The 17,762-nt window shown below is 59.0% G+C and overlaps 1 protein-coding gene across 7 annotated transcripts in view; it reads left to right on the forward strand.

Moving 5' to 3' along the window:
* KAZN (kazrin, periplakin interacting protein) overlaps window positions 1–17,762 on the forward strand; it is a 1,126,623-nt gene that overhangs the window by 981,237 nt on the left and 127,624 nt on the right. For 6 of the 7 annotated variants that reach the window (XM_023260038.2, XM_023260039.2, XM_045034763.1 and 3 more), the window contains one exon: window positions 15,260–15,451. In XM_023260038.2, coding sequence (XP_023115806.1) covers window positions 15,260–15,451 — 192 coding nt within the window. Of the gene's footprint in view, window positions 1–1,469; window positions 1,494–15,259; window positions 15,452–17,762 lie in introns of those variants that run through there. The other variant, XM_045034762.1, reaches the window with a different exon arrangement.

Genomic DNA, 17,762 nt, shown 5'->3' on the forward strand with positions numbered 1-17,762 from the left:
TTTGAGGTGTGGGCCCTGGGGCAGGCCCTTCGTCACCTGGAAAGCGGGCATCCTCCCACCCTCTGGGGTTGCCGGGAGGCTGCACGGGACGTGTGCCCGGCGTGCAGAGCTCCCCCTGTCCTTGGGGTGCTGAGCACGGCGCCTGGCCTTCGAGCTGCAGGTTGTTGAGGTCCGAGTAGGGCCTCCTGTGAACCAACCCCCTGTGGCGCAGGCCTGCTCTTTCTCAGCCCGAGGTAATTTTTCAATTAACTCGATTGGCTGGAGACCCCGGCGCCCTTGGAGTGTGGGAAACCATCCCAGGCCGGAAGGGCCCTCCCCTCTGCCCCTAAGCTTGTGCTTGCTGGGGGAGGGGGGGGGACTTGGCTTCCAGAGGGAGGATCCGATTTCACATTAGGACACCAGGATGTGATCCCAGTGCCCCTCTGAAAAATCCCAGATGGCGCCTTCTGGAAGCCCCAGCGGGCTCCACACTGGCGGCCAGCCGGCCCGCCCTCCTCGACCCCGGACTCCAGGGGCTCCAGCGTGAGAGCCTCAAACAGTGCTCGTTACTGACTTTATTGCTAAACGGTTTAGAAAGGCCGCCCTCCCAGTTTTCATAAGTGAAACATTTAAAGTATGCGAAGCATATTTTATTTCTTCCTGGAGCAGCTGCTCGGTTGGGCTGGAGGATAATCAGGAGTGAGTTACACGGTGCTGCCCTGCTGTGCTCCAAGCTTCCGCGGCCTCCAGCACCTCCCACCAAGGGATGGCCCGCGAGGGCCCAGGCGGCCGGGGCCCAAGTTGGCTTCTTCCTTTAACCCCCACCCCACGGGGCCAGCCGTCCTCTGTGATGGCATCAGAGCGGCCTGCCAGCGTTGCTGAGGGCTTGCGGGGTGCCGGGCACCTTCCTGCGACGTTTGATCCATTACTCCTAGAACGTCACGGCAGCCCTAGGCGATGGACACTGTCATTATCTCCGTTCCCCACATGAGGACAGAGAAGTGACCTGCAGGTCAAACAGCTTCTGAAAGGGCAGAGCCAGGATTTGATCGAACACCTCCTGACTTTCGTGGCCAACATTTTGTGGGCGAGGATGTGGAGGGACGCAGAGGTCATGCCATAGCAGGAAACGCCCATCTTCGTTCGCCTTCTGGAGCCACCTTTAGACAGGGAGTCAGTCCTCTAGGCTTGCCGTCTTCGGGCCACTGTCTGGAGTTGGTTTAAAAATTTTTTTTTTAATTTTTAAAAAAGGTTTATTTTTGAGAGAGAGAGAGAGACAGAGCACGAGCAAGGGAGGGGCAGAGAGAGGGACGGAGGGAGGGAGGGAGGGAGACACAGAATCCGAAGCAGGTTCCAGCCTCCGAACTGTCAGCACAGAGCCCGACACAGGGGGCTCTCGAACCCAAGAACCGTGAGATCATGACCTGAGCCGACGTCTGGCACTTAACCGACTGAGCCACCCAGGCGCCCCTGGACTTGGTTAGAATTCTTCTGAATGCCCGGATCTGTTTGAGGTAGGGATCTGAAATGCCGGGATTTCTGGCCCTCTATGCTGTTGTGGTGGCGACATTTAGGAGAGCCGTCGGCCGGGCCTGGTCACCCACTTCTCGTCTCTGCATAATTGTTTACATCTGCGGGGGCCTCCGGCGTGCCTTACACATTTCGATGCATTTAACCCCTGAGTCGATGTCTGAGACTGGCTGAGCGCAATGTTCCAGCCAAAGCATGTTTCCCGTTTGGCTTCCAGGTCATGGCAGCCAGTGGCCTAGCAGTCAAGGTCGTGGATTCCAGACACCTTCTTCTGGGCCTCAGTTTGCGTATGAAAGGGGGCTAGAAATGTTTTTTCTTCCCCCAGTCTTTGGCCGGGGGAACCAGGTCTGCTCTCTGACCAGTGTCTCAGGCAGCTTCTATCCACCCTGTGCATAATGGTAATGGGCGGAGAAGGAAGCTGGGAGGCAGGTGTTTGGCTGCTGACTCAGACTCGGGTGGGAAAGCAAGCAAGAGCTGGGCTGTCCCCGGAGGGGCAAGGCCTCCTCAGTCAAGCTGGTTCCTCCCAGTTTGCAATGAGCTTTGTGCTCGCTGCTTGGACGGGCTGTGTCGTGCGTTGGTGGGTGTAACCCATATCACACCCTCTCCTCTATTTTTGCCTTTCACGTTTTGGTAATTTTTTTTTAAATGTTTATTTATTTTTGAGAGAGAGAAAGAGACAGAGCATGAGCAGGGGAGGGGCGGAGAGAGAGAGGGAGACACAGAATCGGAAGCAGGCTCCGGGCTCCGAGCCATCAGCACAGAGCCTGATGTGGGGCTTGAACCCACGAACTATAAGATCATGAACTGAACTGAAGTCGGATGCTCAACCCACTGAGCCACCCAGGTGCCCCTGGTAATTTTTTTTTCCTGGGGGGGTGGTGAAGAGGGAGGAGGGGTGTGAGGGGAGAGTCACACGGGGTGGGGGGAGAGGGAAACAGGCCGTGCCACCCAGTGGTCACTGTCCTCTCCTGGATACATGCCTTTAGGAGCCGGGCCTTGGGGAGGAATGAAGCTCGCTTCAAGAGCCAAGGATGGGGGACCTAGACATTTTTCACCAAAGTTCAAAGAAAGGCACAATTCCTTCTCTGTGCTTGTTTGTCAGGCTCTTTGATCTGGCATTTAGCTCAAGAAATATGCACAGCATGGTATTTAGGGCTGGGAGCCTAGTCCAGCAGTCAAGGCCACGAGCTTTGCAGTCAGACAGACTTCGGAGTTGGGATCCAGCTGTGTGACCTGAGTCAGCTCTATGACCTTGAACGAGCCAGCTCACCTGTCCCGGCCTCTGGCTCTGCCTGTGCCAAAGGGGGGAGCACGCCAGCACCGCTCCCACAGGCTTGGCGGGAGAATTTGGTGGGCTGAGGCCCAGTGGCAGGCACATAGCATGCGAGCGGGAGCTGGAACCTGCAGGCGAAGGAAGGAGACCCAGCGGCTGTAGGGTTGGTGCTCACGCGCCCCCCCCCCCCCCCCCCCCAGGTGAGAAAAAAGGAGAAGGGCTGATTGGGGCAGGAAGGTCTGGAAACGGCCTTGAGGCAGAACTTGAAAAACGTGTGCCTTCCAGGGTTCAAGCCAGAGGGACTGTTGCCTGCAAAGGTAAGCTAGGCTTGAAGCACCCATGGGGGTAGGTGCTCACTGGTTTTGTGCGGGTGAATTGCCCATCCGGGTCCTGAAAGAGAGTGACAGCTTGGAGCGCTTAGCATATAGCGGGTGGCCTTTAAGTTTGTGGGGACGCTGAGTGCCCAGAAAGCGATCTCTGACAAAAGCAGTTTATCGGAATTCTTTTTCCAGTTACAAGAGCTAGAAAGCACAAGTGGAACCGGCTTAAGAATGTGTTTGCTCACGTCCGGGGCCTGTATCCCGGCTTCGCGTGTGGTGTGATCTAGGACACGGATATTATCTGAACCCAGTCTGTGTCTTGTTGGCGCTCCCCTCTCGGTGGCCGCGCGGCTGCCGCCATCGCCAGGCCCCATCCTGATGCCGGCCCAAGCAGAGGGACGCGAGGTCCAGACGCCGGCTTTGATCGGAGTGGCTTGGGTCACGTGCCCCCATCCTGAGCCAATCACAGTGGCCGGAGTGATCCGGTGCTCTGATTGGCCAGACTGGGTCACATTGGCAGCCCTGAGCCACAGGCTGGCTCTGCAAAGGGAAATCGAAGAGCGGTGTCAAGAAGATGGGGGGTGGGGGGGGGGAGGGATGGTCAGTTATGTTATATTAGCGGGACGGAAATGCCTGCGGCCCAATCCGGGAGGGGAGAATGAGCCTGGGAACGGCGGCAGGAGCCCGTGTTGCAGAAGAAGTGGTAGCTTTGTGGCTCAGCGTGGCAAGCGTGCTCAGATTCTTCCTCGTACCCAGAGGGTATCCCCGGGCGGCCGCCGTCGGCCCACCCGAGGCAGTGGACTGACTGGGGGCCCCAGCGCAGCTGCTTCTGATCCCCAGCGGAAAATGCGTTCAGCGAGGACTGGAGCAGGCGGTGTGCGAGTGCAGAGGCGAGGCTGGCTCGCTCTTCTCCCACCCCTCCTGCCCCGCAGGCAGATACCTGCCCGGCAAGCAGATAGCAGCAGGCTCCTAAAAGCCACCAAGGAGACCCGGGCACCGGGCTTTGGGACTGCGCAGTGGTGGCTGCCACGGCCCCTCAGGGACTTGGCCACCCAGGTGACAGGAGAATGCCTGCCTTTCCCACTCCCTGCCAGATGGCGCCTTTGGAGGCTCACATCCCTCCTGGAGCTAGAATAACTTGCTGAGTGATCTTTGCGGATCCCGGAGGACCACAGGCTTCCTACCGGCTGTCAGTGCTATGGCAGCATTAAGCCATGGGCCGAGAAAGGCCACCGAGGATGTCCTTTCTGGGCTTGTTGCAACGGACACAAGAGGCGAGGACCTCACACAGGGTAGGACAGGGATCAGGCCAAGCGGCCCGCAGGGAACACATTCTGCGGCCCCGATCCTCGGGCTTAGCTCTGCCTGAGAAGTAGGCAACCTGTGTGCTGGAGATGTGTGATTCCTCCACACCCCCAGGGTGTCTCTGCTTTTGAGCCTGTGACTGTCGATCTTCCAGGGCAGGGACCTGGTCTCCCTCACTGATGCCCAGCACGCACCATTGCTGAGTCAGTGCTTGGGGGGGAGGGGGGGGGACAAGAGGCTGCAGACCCCTGTCCCTGGAGAGAATTGAATCTCCAGGGTGGGAACGACAGGCCCGTGGGCAACAAGACAACGCAGGGGGGGTTAGCCTGGCAGTCGGGGGCCCGAGCAGAGTCTGGCTAAACGGCGTGTTTATGGGCTGGCAGGTGCACTGAGCAGCCTCTACAGGAAGGATTAAACCACCTGAAGGATAAAAACAATCACTGTGAAATGAGAAAAAGACAAAAGCAGTATCACCTGGGTGCCTGCGGCGCCCCCCCCCCCCCCCCCCCACATGTAGTAAGGATTACCAGGTGGCTCTCTCAGGCCTGGGAGTGGCCTGGGGCATGATACTGTTGGGAAGTGAGTGGCCGGCGATATCTGAGAATCTCCTCGTATTTGGCGAGTGCCATACCCCCAAGGCTTCAGGTGTCGGGATCACATGACAAAGGCCCAGAGAAGACGGAAATCTCCAGCAGACCATAGTCCCAGCACTCCCCTGCCTTCCGCTTGGTCTGTTTCTGGCCTAGCGGGTCTGTCTCCACGAGCAGGGGGGACCGAGGGAGGGACAGGAGAGTCTGTATGTTGAACGGGGACAGAAGTGGTCCAGGAGGGCTGTTTACAGCTCTTAACGCAGGGACCAGGCAAGAGGGGAGCCTGGGCTGGGCCTGAAGGGGCCAACCAGGCCAACCAACCAACGCTAAGCCTTGCTTTACCAGCCCTGGAGGTCCCCGGTGGCCCTCGGAGGCATGTCCCTGAGGCTGCTCTTCCCAGGCTACTGCTCTCCCAAGACTGCTCTCTCCAAAGGCAGATCGTTCCGTCCAAGACCAACCTGGCTGCATTTCCCTGTGGCACCCCGGTCACTTACAGAGCTTTGGGGCCGCGTCTGACACCAGGGGCCACTTTGCTGCTGCTGTCAGTGCCACCCCTGCCGCCCCGGGGCGGTCCAAATCCAGGGCTCCCAGCCCCACTCGGAAGCTGGGTCAGTCAGCTTAACCAAGAGGCAGAGGTTCTGTGACCTTGGGCCTTTCGGATGGGGAAAGGTTGCAAACAGTGGTGACTGTGGAAGAGGATTTGAGGGCCGGGGGCACAACAGCAGGCCCTGCGAGGAAGCACAAGGTTTGTGCCTTCCTTGGGGGGCAGCTTGCAGTCTGGCAGGTGTGCCCCAGGGGACGGGCAGGCAGAGGTTCTGTAGCCAGACCCCCTGGGTTTACCTGCATGTTCCCTGTGCCTGTTTTTGTAAAATGGGTATATCCCCAGGGTCATGGTGTGGATTGAGAATGAGAACCCTTCTGGAGGGCATGAGCAGCTCAGAGAGGTTATCACCACGATGAGATGATGCTCCTGAGTGCATTCAAGAACAGGGACTTCAAGAACAGCCCTGGGCGGCTCCCAGGCCTGAGAGGATCCCAGGTAATCCTTACTGCAGGTGGGGAGGGGGTGGGCGCCTCAGGCACCCAGGTGATACAGCCTCCATCTTTTTCTCATATTTCACAGCACGTTGAACACACCTCTTCCTTGCCCGGTACTTCCCCCCGCCCCGCCTCCGCCCCCGCCCCATCTCTCAGTGATTTGCCCGTAAGGATCCTTATACTTCAGTCTTCATGTTTTCGTCTTCTGAGGACAATCCTGTTGCTAGTTTATAGAACAAGCCCAACCATAACAGCAAGAGCAGAAAGAGGGGCGCCTGGGTGGCTCAGTCGGCTAAGTGTCCGACTTCGGCTCAGGTCATGATCTTGCGGTTTGTGAGTTCGAGGCCCGTGTCGGGCTCTGTGCTGACAACCTGAAACCTGCTTCGGATTCTGTGTGTGTGTGTGTGTGTGTCTCTCTGCCCCTCTCCCCACTCTCTCAAAAATGAATAAACACTTTTAAAAATTTTAGAAAATAGGGCGCCTGGGTGGCTCAGTCAGTTGAGCGTCTGACTTCGGCTCAGGTCACGATCTCGCGGTTCGTGGGTTCGAGCCCCGCGTCGGGCTCTGTGCGGATGGCTCGGAGCCCGGAGCCTGCTTCGGATTCTGTGTCTCCCCCTCTCTCTCTGCCCCGCCCCCTGCTTGTGCTCTGTCTCTGTCTCTCTCTCAAAGATAAATAAACATTAAAAAAAATAAAATAAACACAGAGTAGAAGGGCTTAAGCACTTACAGGCACCGCTGGGCAAGTCCGTGGCAAGTGGCTTCAGAACCACTGACCTGGGCTTGACCCCAAGCACCCCCAGTGTCTCTGATGCTCCAGCGCGGTCACCACTGCCCTGCGCGGGGTGCCACGAGTGAGGCACCGGCGAGGCGAAGCCTGGCACCCGGCCCGCCAGCCGGCGCTCAGACTGGCCGCTCGGTCGGCCGTTGTCTGTGTGAGCAAGGGGGCCTGGGCCGGAGGGGACCCGCGGTGTGCTGCCATACGTCGTGTGTCACCTGGAAGGGACCTCCGCCTGGCCAGGGGCAGCATGGGGCCGTTCCCTAGGCATTTGGCTTCTCCCGTAGGGCGCGTGTAGCTCAAGTGCACCCCCAGTGTCTCCTGGGACACAGGCCTCACGTCAGGGAATAGAGGTCCGCCGCAGAACCTTCTGGATTGGCGGGCGTTGGACGTCAGCCCCCCTCCGCCGAGGCCTGCTGGAGGGCATGGGACCGGCGGGCTCTGTACCCAGATTTGGGGAGAGGGGGGAGGGAACATAAAACTGAGCATTTGGCGGAAAGTCTAAACTACGTTACTGCCGTATTTGGATTTTCTTTTGCCCGGGGTAGGATCTACGTACAGCGTGTAACACCTGTTAAGTTACACAGTTGTTAAGTGGACCGTTGGAGGTTGGCGGGTTTGGACAGGCACGCGGTTGGCTGCTTGTCAGGATGTCCACCCAGGTGCCCCCAGGGAGGGCCGTTTCCAGGCTGGACTCATTTGCACAGCCTGGCCTCCGCCCAGAGCCCCTGCCCTCTCCTGCCTCCCCCGGCCCCCAGACCGGGACTCGGCCTTCTCTGCCTCGTAATCCACCCTCTCAGGATGGGAGACTCACGGGTCAGGGCTCTGCAGTTGCTCAGGCCAAGGCCTTCCTTCGGGATATCAGGGAAGTTTGCCCTCTTCTAGAAGAATGATCGTGATGAGCTACACGTGACCCCTGTTAGAACCTTCCAGAATGTTTCCCCTTAGATGATTGCTTTGTTTAATGTTTACCACAGGCCTGGGAGACTGATCTTGGCTTCATTTTCAGATAGGCTCGGAAGTCGCTTATTCAGAGGTCAATCAGCTTGTCAGTGGGGAAGCCGGGACTGAGCCCGGGCTGGCTGGCCCCGGACCTGCCCCTCCCACCTCTGCCTCGACGCTGCACCCAGCGCCTTTCTGCCGAGAGCCCAGCACTGGACCGGGCGCTGGATGTCGGGTGCGAGCAGAGCGGAGCCCCTGCCTTTGTGGAAACGGCCAGGCGAGTTCCATGTGCACGTCTTTATCCAGGAGCCGTGTGGGGACCCAGGGCCAGGAGCACTGTGGGTGGAGCGGCTGGGTCACTGTAGCCCAGTGCACTGTGGGAAATGAAAACAAGCTCATAGCCTGCTGGGGAGCGCAGCTGCCTCCACTGTCACCCACCAAGGAGAGTCTGCTTGGGCCTTGGGCTCTCTCTCGGTCACCCACGGATTTTGCCACCGTGCCCTGCAAGATAATACAGTGCGGAAGCTAAAACCGTGCGGGCCGGAGCTGAACCGCCCAGTTTGACTCTGCTCTTTGCTCTGTGTGACGCTGGCCAGATCACCTGACTCCTGGGCCTCAACTTCCCCATCTGTAAAATGGGGTGATGACGATAGGACCTACGTCGCGGGGTATCGCAAGGAATAAACGAGTTAGGGCACGTTAAGTGCTCACCACAGAGCCTGGAGCGCGTCGTGGGTGCGCGAGGAGTGTTAGGAAAGGAACCGTTGTTGTTGGGATGCGTGGTAATTATAATATTGCTATTTAGACCTTTGACTTGGGAAGGCTGGGCTTGTAAACGTGCAGCTCACCCGGAGAACTTACTGGTTCTTGGTCCCCCACGGCCCCGTCCAGGCGGTTCTTGGGTGCGCCCTCCAGTCATAGAAAGTAACCCGCTTTCTTCTCTCCTTCCTCTCCTGCCCCTGCCCCTGCCCCTGCCCCTCTGAGCTCACAGAAGCTAAGCCTGGAAGAGGCTTCTCGCAACTGGGGGCTCGTCCCCAGGGCCAGGAGCTGCCACCTCCCTCCTGCACTGTGTGGATTCCGCCACAGCCCGCCCACCCTGCCCGCACTCCCTGCGCGCCACACCTGAGCTGCCCACACGCACAGCTGAGGGGCCCTTAGCAGCGGCCTGAACTCAGACTCAGCCTGTAGCCTGGGCTAGGGTGGTTTGGCTCTGGTGGTAAGTCAGCTGGGAAATCAGAGGCTCTCCCGCCCCAGGCAGCCCTGCCTCGCTGATGCTGTTCCAGGTCCTGATGCGAGGGCAGGGCTGAGCTGCGCTGTCCAGGCCCCATCGTCTCTTCTCCTCCCTTGGTGTGTTCTTGGCCCTATGCCCACTGCCTCCTGTTACAAGGTAGCTGCTGCAGCTCCAGCTACGAATCCGCTTTCCAGACAAGAAGGTAGAGAAGGGGCACGGCGTTTTTTTCTTTTTTTTAAGTTAATTTAGTTTTGAGAGAGAGAAAGAGAGAGAGCAAGCAAGCAGGGAGGGGCAGAGAGAAAGGGAGAGAGAGGGAATCCCAAGCAGGCTCTATACTGTCAGCATGGAGACCAGTGCGGGGCTCGAACTCGTGAACCGTGAGATTGTGACCTGCGCCGAAATCAAGAGTCTCACGCTTAACCGACTGAGCCACCCAGGCACCCCAGAGTCCCTTCTTTCTTAAAGGACAGTCCTCCTCAGGGGGTTTCTCTTACGTCTTGCTGCCCAGACTGGGTCACATGGACCACCCTAGCTGCAGGGGAGGCTGAGAGGTGGCTTTTAAAAAAAAAAAACAAAAAAAAAACAGGCACTCACTGCTCTTGATGACAAGACGTCTGATGCCAGACAGAGAAGGGCAGGCCTGCCCTGGCCCCCTTTGCCACCTCTGAGTGGGTATGCCCCACCTCCAACCCAGGGGCAGCACCCCTGGTAACGGGCAGCTTCCCCTGGGGCAGGAAAGCCGCTGTCTCCCAGACAGCACTTACTTCCGGCTCCCTTGGCCCAAGAGCTCTGCTCAGTCCACGGCATTTCTGGCGTCAGCCCTTTTCACCAAGGTCCTAGGGCACTGGAGTTGCCCGGCATTGGCAGAAGGGTGGACAGTGATCTTTCCTTTTTCTGTTCTTGGGAAAGGGCCGGGATGGTTCCTCCGTAAGCGGTGGCTCCTTCCTTAGCTCTCCCGGCCATTGGCAAAAGGCTCCTTCTGCCCGTGCGTCTGTGGGGCTGGGCTGGGCTGGGCTGCACCAGATGCTTAATAAACACCGCACTCTTCTCCCCTTTTCTTTCTCCACCTTGTGCCCTGTAGGTCAGCACTGAGCAGGAGCTCTCTGTGCAGTGAGGAGACTGGTCTCTGCGTGCTCTGTCCAACACCAGGGCCACCAGCAATGCACGTGCACTTGAAACCTGGCTAGCGTAACTGAGGAGCCGAGTTATTCGTTTTAATTAATTTACACTTAAGTAGCTGCATGCGACTGGCGGCTGCCTTGCTGAGGAGCTCAACAGCTGTAGACTAGAGTGGGGACCCCCGTTCCCGCCAAGGGAAGACATGCGTAATCAGTAGCTTTCATCTAGATTCGTGAAGCACGGGCACTGAGCTTGTGAAGGCCCAGAGAGGGACAGTGACTTGCCCGGGGTCACACAGCATTAGACAGCAGCTCCCCTGAGGCAGACAACCCAGATCTTCCAACTCCAGCTTCGTCGCTGTTTCTGAGGAATGTGGTCAGTCCCTCGGCACAGAAGGGAAGAGGAGTTGTGGGATGGTGGCACGCAAGGTTCCCACCGCACCGAGCACTTGTAAGCGCGTTAGGTACAAGTCTCCTTTATTCCCACCACCCCCGCTTTACAGGTGAGGCATCTGAGGGCCAGAGAGAGGAAGTGCCTGCCCGTGGCCCCAGAGCGCCTCCCCCCCCCCCCCCCATGGGCTGTGGTCTTGTGCGTCTCCCTGTGATTACAGTCCCGGGGTTGCCCCAAGTCTCTGCCCCTGGGAGGATCCAGGCTGTGCGCGATCTGGGTTTACACCCCCAGCCAGGGCGGGTGCAGTTGGTAAGCTCGGACAGGCCTCTCTCCTTCCACAAAGTTGTTTTTCCAGCCTGGTCTCCTAAGACTTGGCTCCCGCGGGTGCCCCGCCCTCCTGCTGCTTCAGGGCCTGACCCAAGGGGTGTGGTGGTCAGGTGGCACCTGTTAGAAAGGGGAGCGCAGGAAAATTCCGCCTCCGTCACTGTTAGCCAAGGAGAAGGGCACCCAGCCGCATCTCGCGCTCTGCTGTCACCTAAGCGCAGGGTGCAGAGAAGGCCGTGCCTGACCCTTCTTAGCCTCTCCCCGCTCCCTCCTCTGAGGTGCTCTGGCAAAGCCCTTTCTCGTGATCGCCCCGTATCGTTGTGCCAGAATCCCCGTGGATGGGAGTAAGGTTGCTGGGTGAAACGCAGCACGCCCAGCGCAATTTGAATTTCAGATAAGCCATGAATACATTTTCGCATAAATATGGCCCGTGTAATATTTAGGACAGGCTTATCCTAAAAAATATTTGCTTATCTGACATTCAAATAGAAGTGTGCATCTGGGCGGGGGGAGGGGGTGGGGAGGGAGGGAGCACTGTTTTGTTTTGTTTTGTTGTTCTAACTCTGGCAACCCAAACAGATAGCATGTTGTAGCTTATGTGAGTCCTGAGACCCAGAGAGGTGATGGGGCTTGCCCAAGGTCACAGCAAGGTCCTGGTCGGGACTGGGTCTGAGGCCAGGCCTCTTACAGTTTTCCGGATCTGTGTAGATACAGTAGGCGACCTTAGTGGCCACTTCAGGGCCGTCTAACGAGGCCCAGAAGTCACATCCCCAAGCAGACAAACAAAAGCAAACTTCTCTGTCACCTGTATGGTAATGTGAACACAGATGAGAACTCAGAGCACTCACTCGTACCTTATTCGGTGACTGCTGAGTGGGGACAGACCCTGGCAGGCTGGGGGGTTGGGAAGAAAGAGAGTGTGTCAGTCTGTTCTGGCTCCTGACAAAAATACGATAGACAGAGTGGCTTGTAAACGACAGACGTGTTCCTCACAGTCCTGGAGGCCGGAAACCCCAGATCCAGGCACTGGAAATTCAGCCTCTGGTGAGGACCCTCTTCCTGGCTTCTGGACAGCTCTCTATTTGCTGTGTCTTCATGCAGTAGAAGGGACAAGGAAGCTCCCTGGGGTCTCTTTTATAAGGGCACTAATCCCATTCATGAGGGCTCTATCCTCATGACCTACTTGCTTCCCAAAGACCCTACCTGTAAATACCATCACCCGTTAGGGTTCAACACGTGAATTTGGGGGGGACGCAAACATTTAGTCTATGGCAGGGAGCAAGGATGAAAAGTCCAGCGTCTTGAGAACTGCTAGAGATGGGTCACAGAGGAGGGGTCAGGGTTAAGACCTTTTGTAATCTGACCCTGGCATACATCTCCAGGCTATCTTCTGCTCTTTCTCACCTTGTACCCATTTACCCCCCTCCACCCATCCATCCAGGGGCCTCTGCTTTCCAGCCTCCTAGGCTTTGCTCATGCTCTTCCCTCCGCTTGCCAGCCCTTACATCTTCCAAGGCCCGTTTCAGTGTCCTTGTACCCCACGCACATGCAGCTCCTTGTGTTACGCCTACCCGTGTGTGCTGCTTCTACTCACCAGAGACTTCTTGAGGCCGAGGGTGTTCCCTTCTCCTCTCTGGACACCCTACACTGGGCCTGCGGTGTGGACAGCCTGCAAATGTTGGGCCAGAGAGAGGGGAGGGGAGCGGGCCCCCACAGCAAACCTCCTGCTTTGCGGTTTTGCCGAGAGTCTTGGACGGTCCCCAGCTTGTATTCGAGCCGGGCGATGGCCGGGTAGCCAGGCGCTCCCTTGCAGACAGCCCGTCTTCGCGGAGTGCGGGTTTGGGGTCCTTCAGCCGTGCTCCCGGTGGGGTCTGAGAGTGCCAGCCTGAGGACGGGACCTGTCTGTGACATTCACCCAACGGTCCCCAGGGCCCGGAACGGTGTCTGCCATGGGGCAAATGCCCGTAAACTCTCGTGGGCTTGATGGATGGGCCGAGGGAGTCAAGGCGACTGTCAGTGCGTCACCGCACGCTGTTCGGGGCACCTCCGACCCCGCAGCAAGTGGGACGGAGCGGTGGGGCTCGAACTCCCGAAGCATGAGACCATGACCTGAGCTGAGGTCTGATGCTTCGCCGACTGAGCCACCCAGACTCACCCCTGGATGAGTCTGTATCTTTGAGACTGAAGGGTGGCCTGCGGGAGGTCGGAGAGGGCCGCCAAGGCCGCTGCCTAGCGGCTCTACTGTGGGAGCGCAGCCGGGAGGGTTTTCCGCAGGGAGTGAGGTTCTGCGCTCTGCATCTCAAGGGGGCCCTCAGGCTTCTGTGGGGAGACGAGGTGGGCGAAGGAGGAGCTGGGAGGGCCGGGGCATCCCCCCTCGCACACGTGGCCGCCGAACCCAGGAGGCCTCAGGGAGGGTGGTAAGAAGGGGACAAGGGACAGGCCGGAGTCAAAGCCACCTTTTTGCAAAGCCTCTGGTGGTGGAGGGACCACACGTTCTTGAGGCCTTAGCTCTGCTTCCCCTCGCCTGCCCCGTGCCTGGCTCTGCCCTCTTCGCCTTGAACCCAGGACCCCCGAGGACTGCAGGTCACAGTGTTGCAGAACGCCGGGCGCCGATAAAGGGTGAGACGTCTAGGTTGATGAGGGCCACTGCCTTGCCAGTATTGAGCACTTCCTGTGTGCCCCCAGCACGTCCCGGACCAGGCCCATGCCATGCTGGGGGGGGGGGGGGGGACGCCTTCTGTGTCACAGTCCGATGAGGGTGAGACCCGTCGGGGGGGCATCTGAGGCTCGAGGGGGAAGGGACTCGCTCACGGCCACATGCCTCTCTGGAGCCAAACCGGAGACCCAGTGACCCCAGAGCTGTGCCCCAGCTGTGACCCTCCCAGGCAGGGACGGCACCCCCAGTCCACGGCAGCATGAGACCTGGCGAGAGGGCCTCCCTGAGGAGGTGGCGCAGGGGGGGAAGGCCTGTGCAGCGGTGAGGAAGCAGCCGCAGCGAGAACAAGGGGAAAAGGGCGCTCTGGGTGGAGGCCGCTGCAGGGGCACAGGCCCTGAAACCGGGGACAGCTTGGCATGTTGCAAAGAGAGGGACCAGGGTGGCGGGAGGGCGGGAAGGAGGGGGCGCCGTGCGTGAGTTCAGGGCCGTGTTGTCAAGGGCCGGCTCCCATGAAGAATTCACAATCTCCCCCGGGGGCGGCTCGACCCGGGCGGCTGGGTCAGTTGAGCATCCGACTTCCGGCCGGGTCACGATGTGGTGGTTCGTGAGGTCGAGCCCCCACGTGGGGCTCGCTGCTGTCCACGCAGAGCCCGCTTCAGATCCTCTGTCCCCCTCCCTCCCCGCGCCCCGAAAAGAAAGAAAGATCCGAAAACAACGTTTTTTAATCTCCTTTTACAAAACCATGGGGTGAGCACCCCGACCACGAGGCTGGCTCCCTTACAGGGTGCGGCAGGGGCGCGGGCGGCCCAGTGAGGCTGCTTGACCCCGCCTCCCGCACCCTCCGCGGCTCGGGGTCTGCTGCTGCTCAGGCGAGCAGGCTTGGGTGCGAGGGTATCCGTCCACCTGCAGGGCTGAGCTGGCCTGCAGACTCACGGGGGCCTCCCAAGGCCCCCGCCCCCCGAGGGACACCACGTTCTCGCCCTCGTGGGTATGGGGTCGGGTTTGGGTGGCGTGGAAACCCCCGCCCCTGGTGTCCCCGCCGTCGGCGCCCGCTTGGCCCCGTTCTCCCGCACGTTCAGCCGTGAATGCCGAAGTCCTGTGTCTGCACGGTGCTGGGTTCCCGGAGACCCCGTGTTCCGCGACACCCGTCGAGTGTGCCTTTCGGGGACTGTTCCCTGAGCGTCAGACTGGGAGCTCAGGCTCTGGAGTTGGCCACGTCTGGGTTCGAATCCCAGCTCTGCTACCTGCTGACTTTCTGACCTTGGGGAGTTACTTAATCTCTCCGAGCCTCAACTCCCTAATCTGTGAAATGGGGGCGAGGCTGGTAGCCGCCTCAGGAGGGTTTTTTTTTTGGTGGGATTAAATGAGATAGAGCATCTAAAGGTCAACTCAGCAGGCTGCAGGCTCGTGGCCGGAATCCTGCCTCCTGTCGGCTCTTCGTCCTCATGCTTGTTCCTGCCTTTTGGAGGGAAGACGATGTCGGCCGTCGGAGTGGACGCTCTCAGTGCAGGGACGGCAGCACCAGAGAGCCCTAGAGAATGTGGCAGGGGGTGAGGGGGGCTCCCACCGGGCCTGCTCTGCAGGTGGACATGGGGCGCAGGGCCGGGGCAGGGGCTCTTGGAACAAAGCCAGTGGCTTTGAGGTTTTTCTTCCCAGCACACACGTGGGAAGGGCCTCGAATGCAGAGCAAACACGAAAAGCCAAAGCACCTTGGAAGTGTCCCCAGAGAAAGTGAGCGAGCACGAGCCAGTGTCCCCTGCCTCTAACCGTGTGCCCTTCTCCCCTAGTGCTCCTGCGGGAAGAAGTGTCCCGGCTCCAGGAGGAAGTCCACCTTCTCCGCCAGATGAAGGAGATGTTGACGAAGGACCTGGAGGAGTCACAGGGTGGCAAGTCCTCCGAGGTCCTGTCAGCCACCGAGCTCAGGGTCCAGCTGGCCCAGAAGGAGCAGGAGCTAGCCAGAGCCAAAGAAGCCTTGCAGGGTAAGTGACTAGTCGGTGGCAGTTCCCTCCCTTCCCTCGCCTGGGGCTCAGGCTTAGGCCACAGGGGCGCCGAGGAGCCGGGGTCCTGCCTCTGCAGGGGGGAGTGGCGCGGACACGGGGGTCTCCCAGCGCCTAGACCCCCAGCTGAGGCCGCCCTGTGCCCTTTTCAGTAGATGTCTGCCTGTCGCAGTGTCGGAGGCTTATGTCACTCCCTCCTCTGGGAGACCGCCACCTACTCTCCATAGTGGCCGTCCAGGCTCACCTCCCTCTGAGGCGTGAATGGCAGGCGGGCGTCTCTGCTAGATCAGGATATGGACCCAGCAGCTGGGTCTCCTCTTTCCCGCCATTCTCGAGGTCCTTAAGCACCTCCCCTCACGGGACGGTGTAGATGCGCTGAATCCTTTGCTGGAGGAGGCGTCCGTCCACCACGTTCGCTCTCGTTCAACGTGGCGGTCTCTCGGGGGGCTCGGGGCCCTTCTCCCGTGGTCGGCCTGGAGGGGGCTCCCCTCTGAGAAGTGCGGTGTCCAGTGTTCTCTCCGAGGAGACGAGAGAGGAGGTGGGAGAGAGTGTGGTGCTTTCTGGCTGAGCCGGGCCACCTGTAAGCACCACGCGGCCAGCCAGAAGCCGCTTTAGGGAAAGAGGAATCCAGCGGTCCCACGTGTGCAGCCCACTCTCCCTAGAGCTGGCCTGGGACACTAGCGGCTGGCATACCCATCACTCCTGGGGGCCACCTGCCCGCGCTCTTTGGGGCTTGGGAGGGGTCTCAAAAGGTTATTCAAGCAAGGTTGAGAGTCATCCTCTAACAGTGCGTGGAGACCTCGGACCCGTAACCCAGGGCAAGAAAATGGCCTTTGGGGCTTCCTGGATTCTCTGGAGGCCCCCTTACTGTCTCTGATTCTCCTGGGCAGGGCGGGGGCGGGGGAGGGGGAGAAGCAGTAAAACTTGGCAACCTGCTTTCCACGTGCCATTTTACTAGAATGATAAATACCCTGAAAACTTCATTTTTGAAGCCAAAGCAGTTTTATTACTTAGGTTGAATTCAAACTGCTATAGCAAAGACATTCCAAAACAGAGTGGCTTAAAGAATTTGTCTCTGTCTTCCATAACCACCAAGCGGAGTATTTTAGGCTGCAGGGTATCTCTGCTCTCCTTCGGCCTGGGGGAGATCCAGGGAAAGAGCCAAAATCGAGGGGCAGACGTTCCCTTTGGCAAGAGCTTGGTGATAACGGCCATGCCCGCCTTCAGGGAGAGCTGGGGAATGTAGGGTCTACCTGGGTGTCCTGGCCCACCCACTGGGCTAACTGGGAGGGAAGCAGGGGTGGGGAAGGTGGGTTTTGCAGGCCTATCAGTCGGCTCTGGTAGTTGGTTTCCCTGCCCGGAGCTGGGCTATGAGCAGCAGAACATTGGCACACTGGCCAAGCAGGCTGTCTGTCCAGCGTCCCACTAATGTCCCCCAGGAAGTCTGGAGAATCATCTTTGAGGGTGCACAGCCCCCTGTGAATTCTTTTCAGCAATACGTGTTACTCATAAAGACAGGTGAACCATTTCCTGCTGGGGTAGTGCTTCCGGTGGGGCCATTCAGTGTTCCGGGTGGTGTCTTCAGGCCAGAGGAGGCCGGTGGGATGTGCTGTGGTCCAGCCGATGCTGGGCGATTGGGAAGTCATCGTGCCGGGCACGTACGCATTTGCTGTCTGTTCAGCCATCCAGGAGTCTGGGCAGATCTGTGCAAGCTTTGAGCTTCCGGGGGTCTCCTGACATCACTCCTTTCTCAGGATGGAGACTCCAGTCACAGGAAATCTCCCTGAGGAAGTGCCTCGGGGCCTCAGGCTGGGCGAGCTGGTGTCCTTTGGTCTCCCTGAGTGCTATGACCCTGTGGAGAGTTGGGACTACCTTGGATGCAGTCCCAGCCACCTTTGCCAGTATTTATTCCAGGGACAGGGAAGCCTGCTTTCCACATCCTTGACCAGGGAAAGAATTCTCACCCATATTTGCCCTTCTGGACCCGTCTGGGGATGGGGGGGGGGGGGGGCAAATCCTCTCTAAGTTGTTTCTCGGTCCAAAGGAATGGGCAGGGGGCTAAGCAGAAGCTCATTTACCCACAATTCCCCAGCTCATGGGACAAACAGTCTGCCCTCTCCAGACCTTGTTCCTGGTCTGAGGACTGAGGCAATGTCTGTGGAGAGCTGCCTGTTAAGATGTGCATGCTTGGGACGCCTGGGTGACTCAGTTGGTTAGGCGTCCCGACTTCAGCTCAGATCATGATCTCCCGATTCACGGGTTCGAGCCCCACGTCAGGCTCTCTGCTGTCAGC

The sequence above is a fragment of the Felis catus genome, chromosome C1 (assembly GCF_018350175.1).
Source record: "Felis catus isolate Fca126 chromosome C1, F.catus_Fca126_mat1.0, whole genome shotgun sequence".
Lineage (NCBI taxonomy): Eukaryota > Metazoa > Chordata > Mammalia > Carnivora > Felidae > Felis > Felis catus.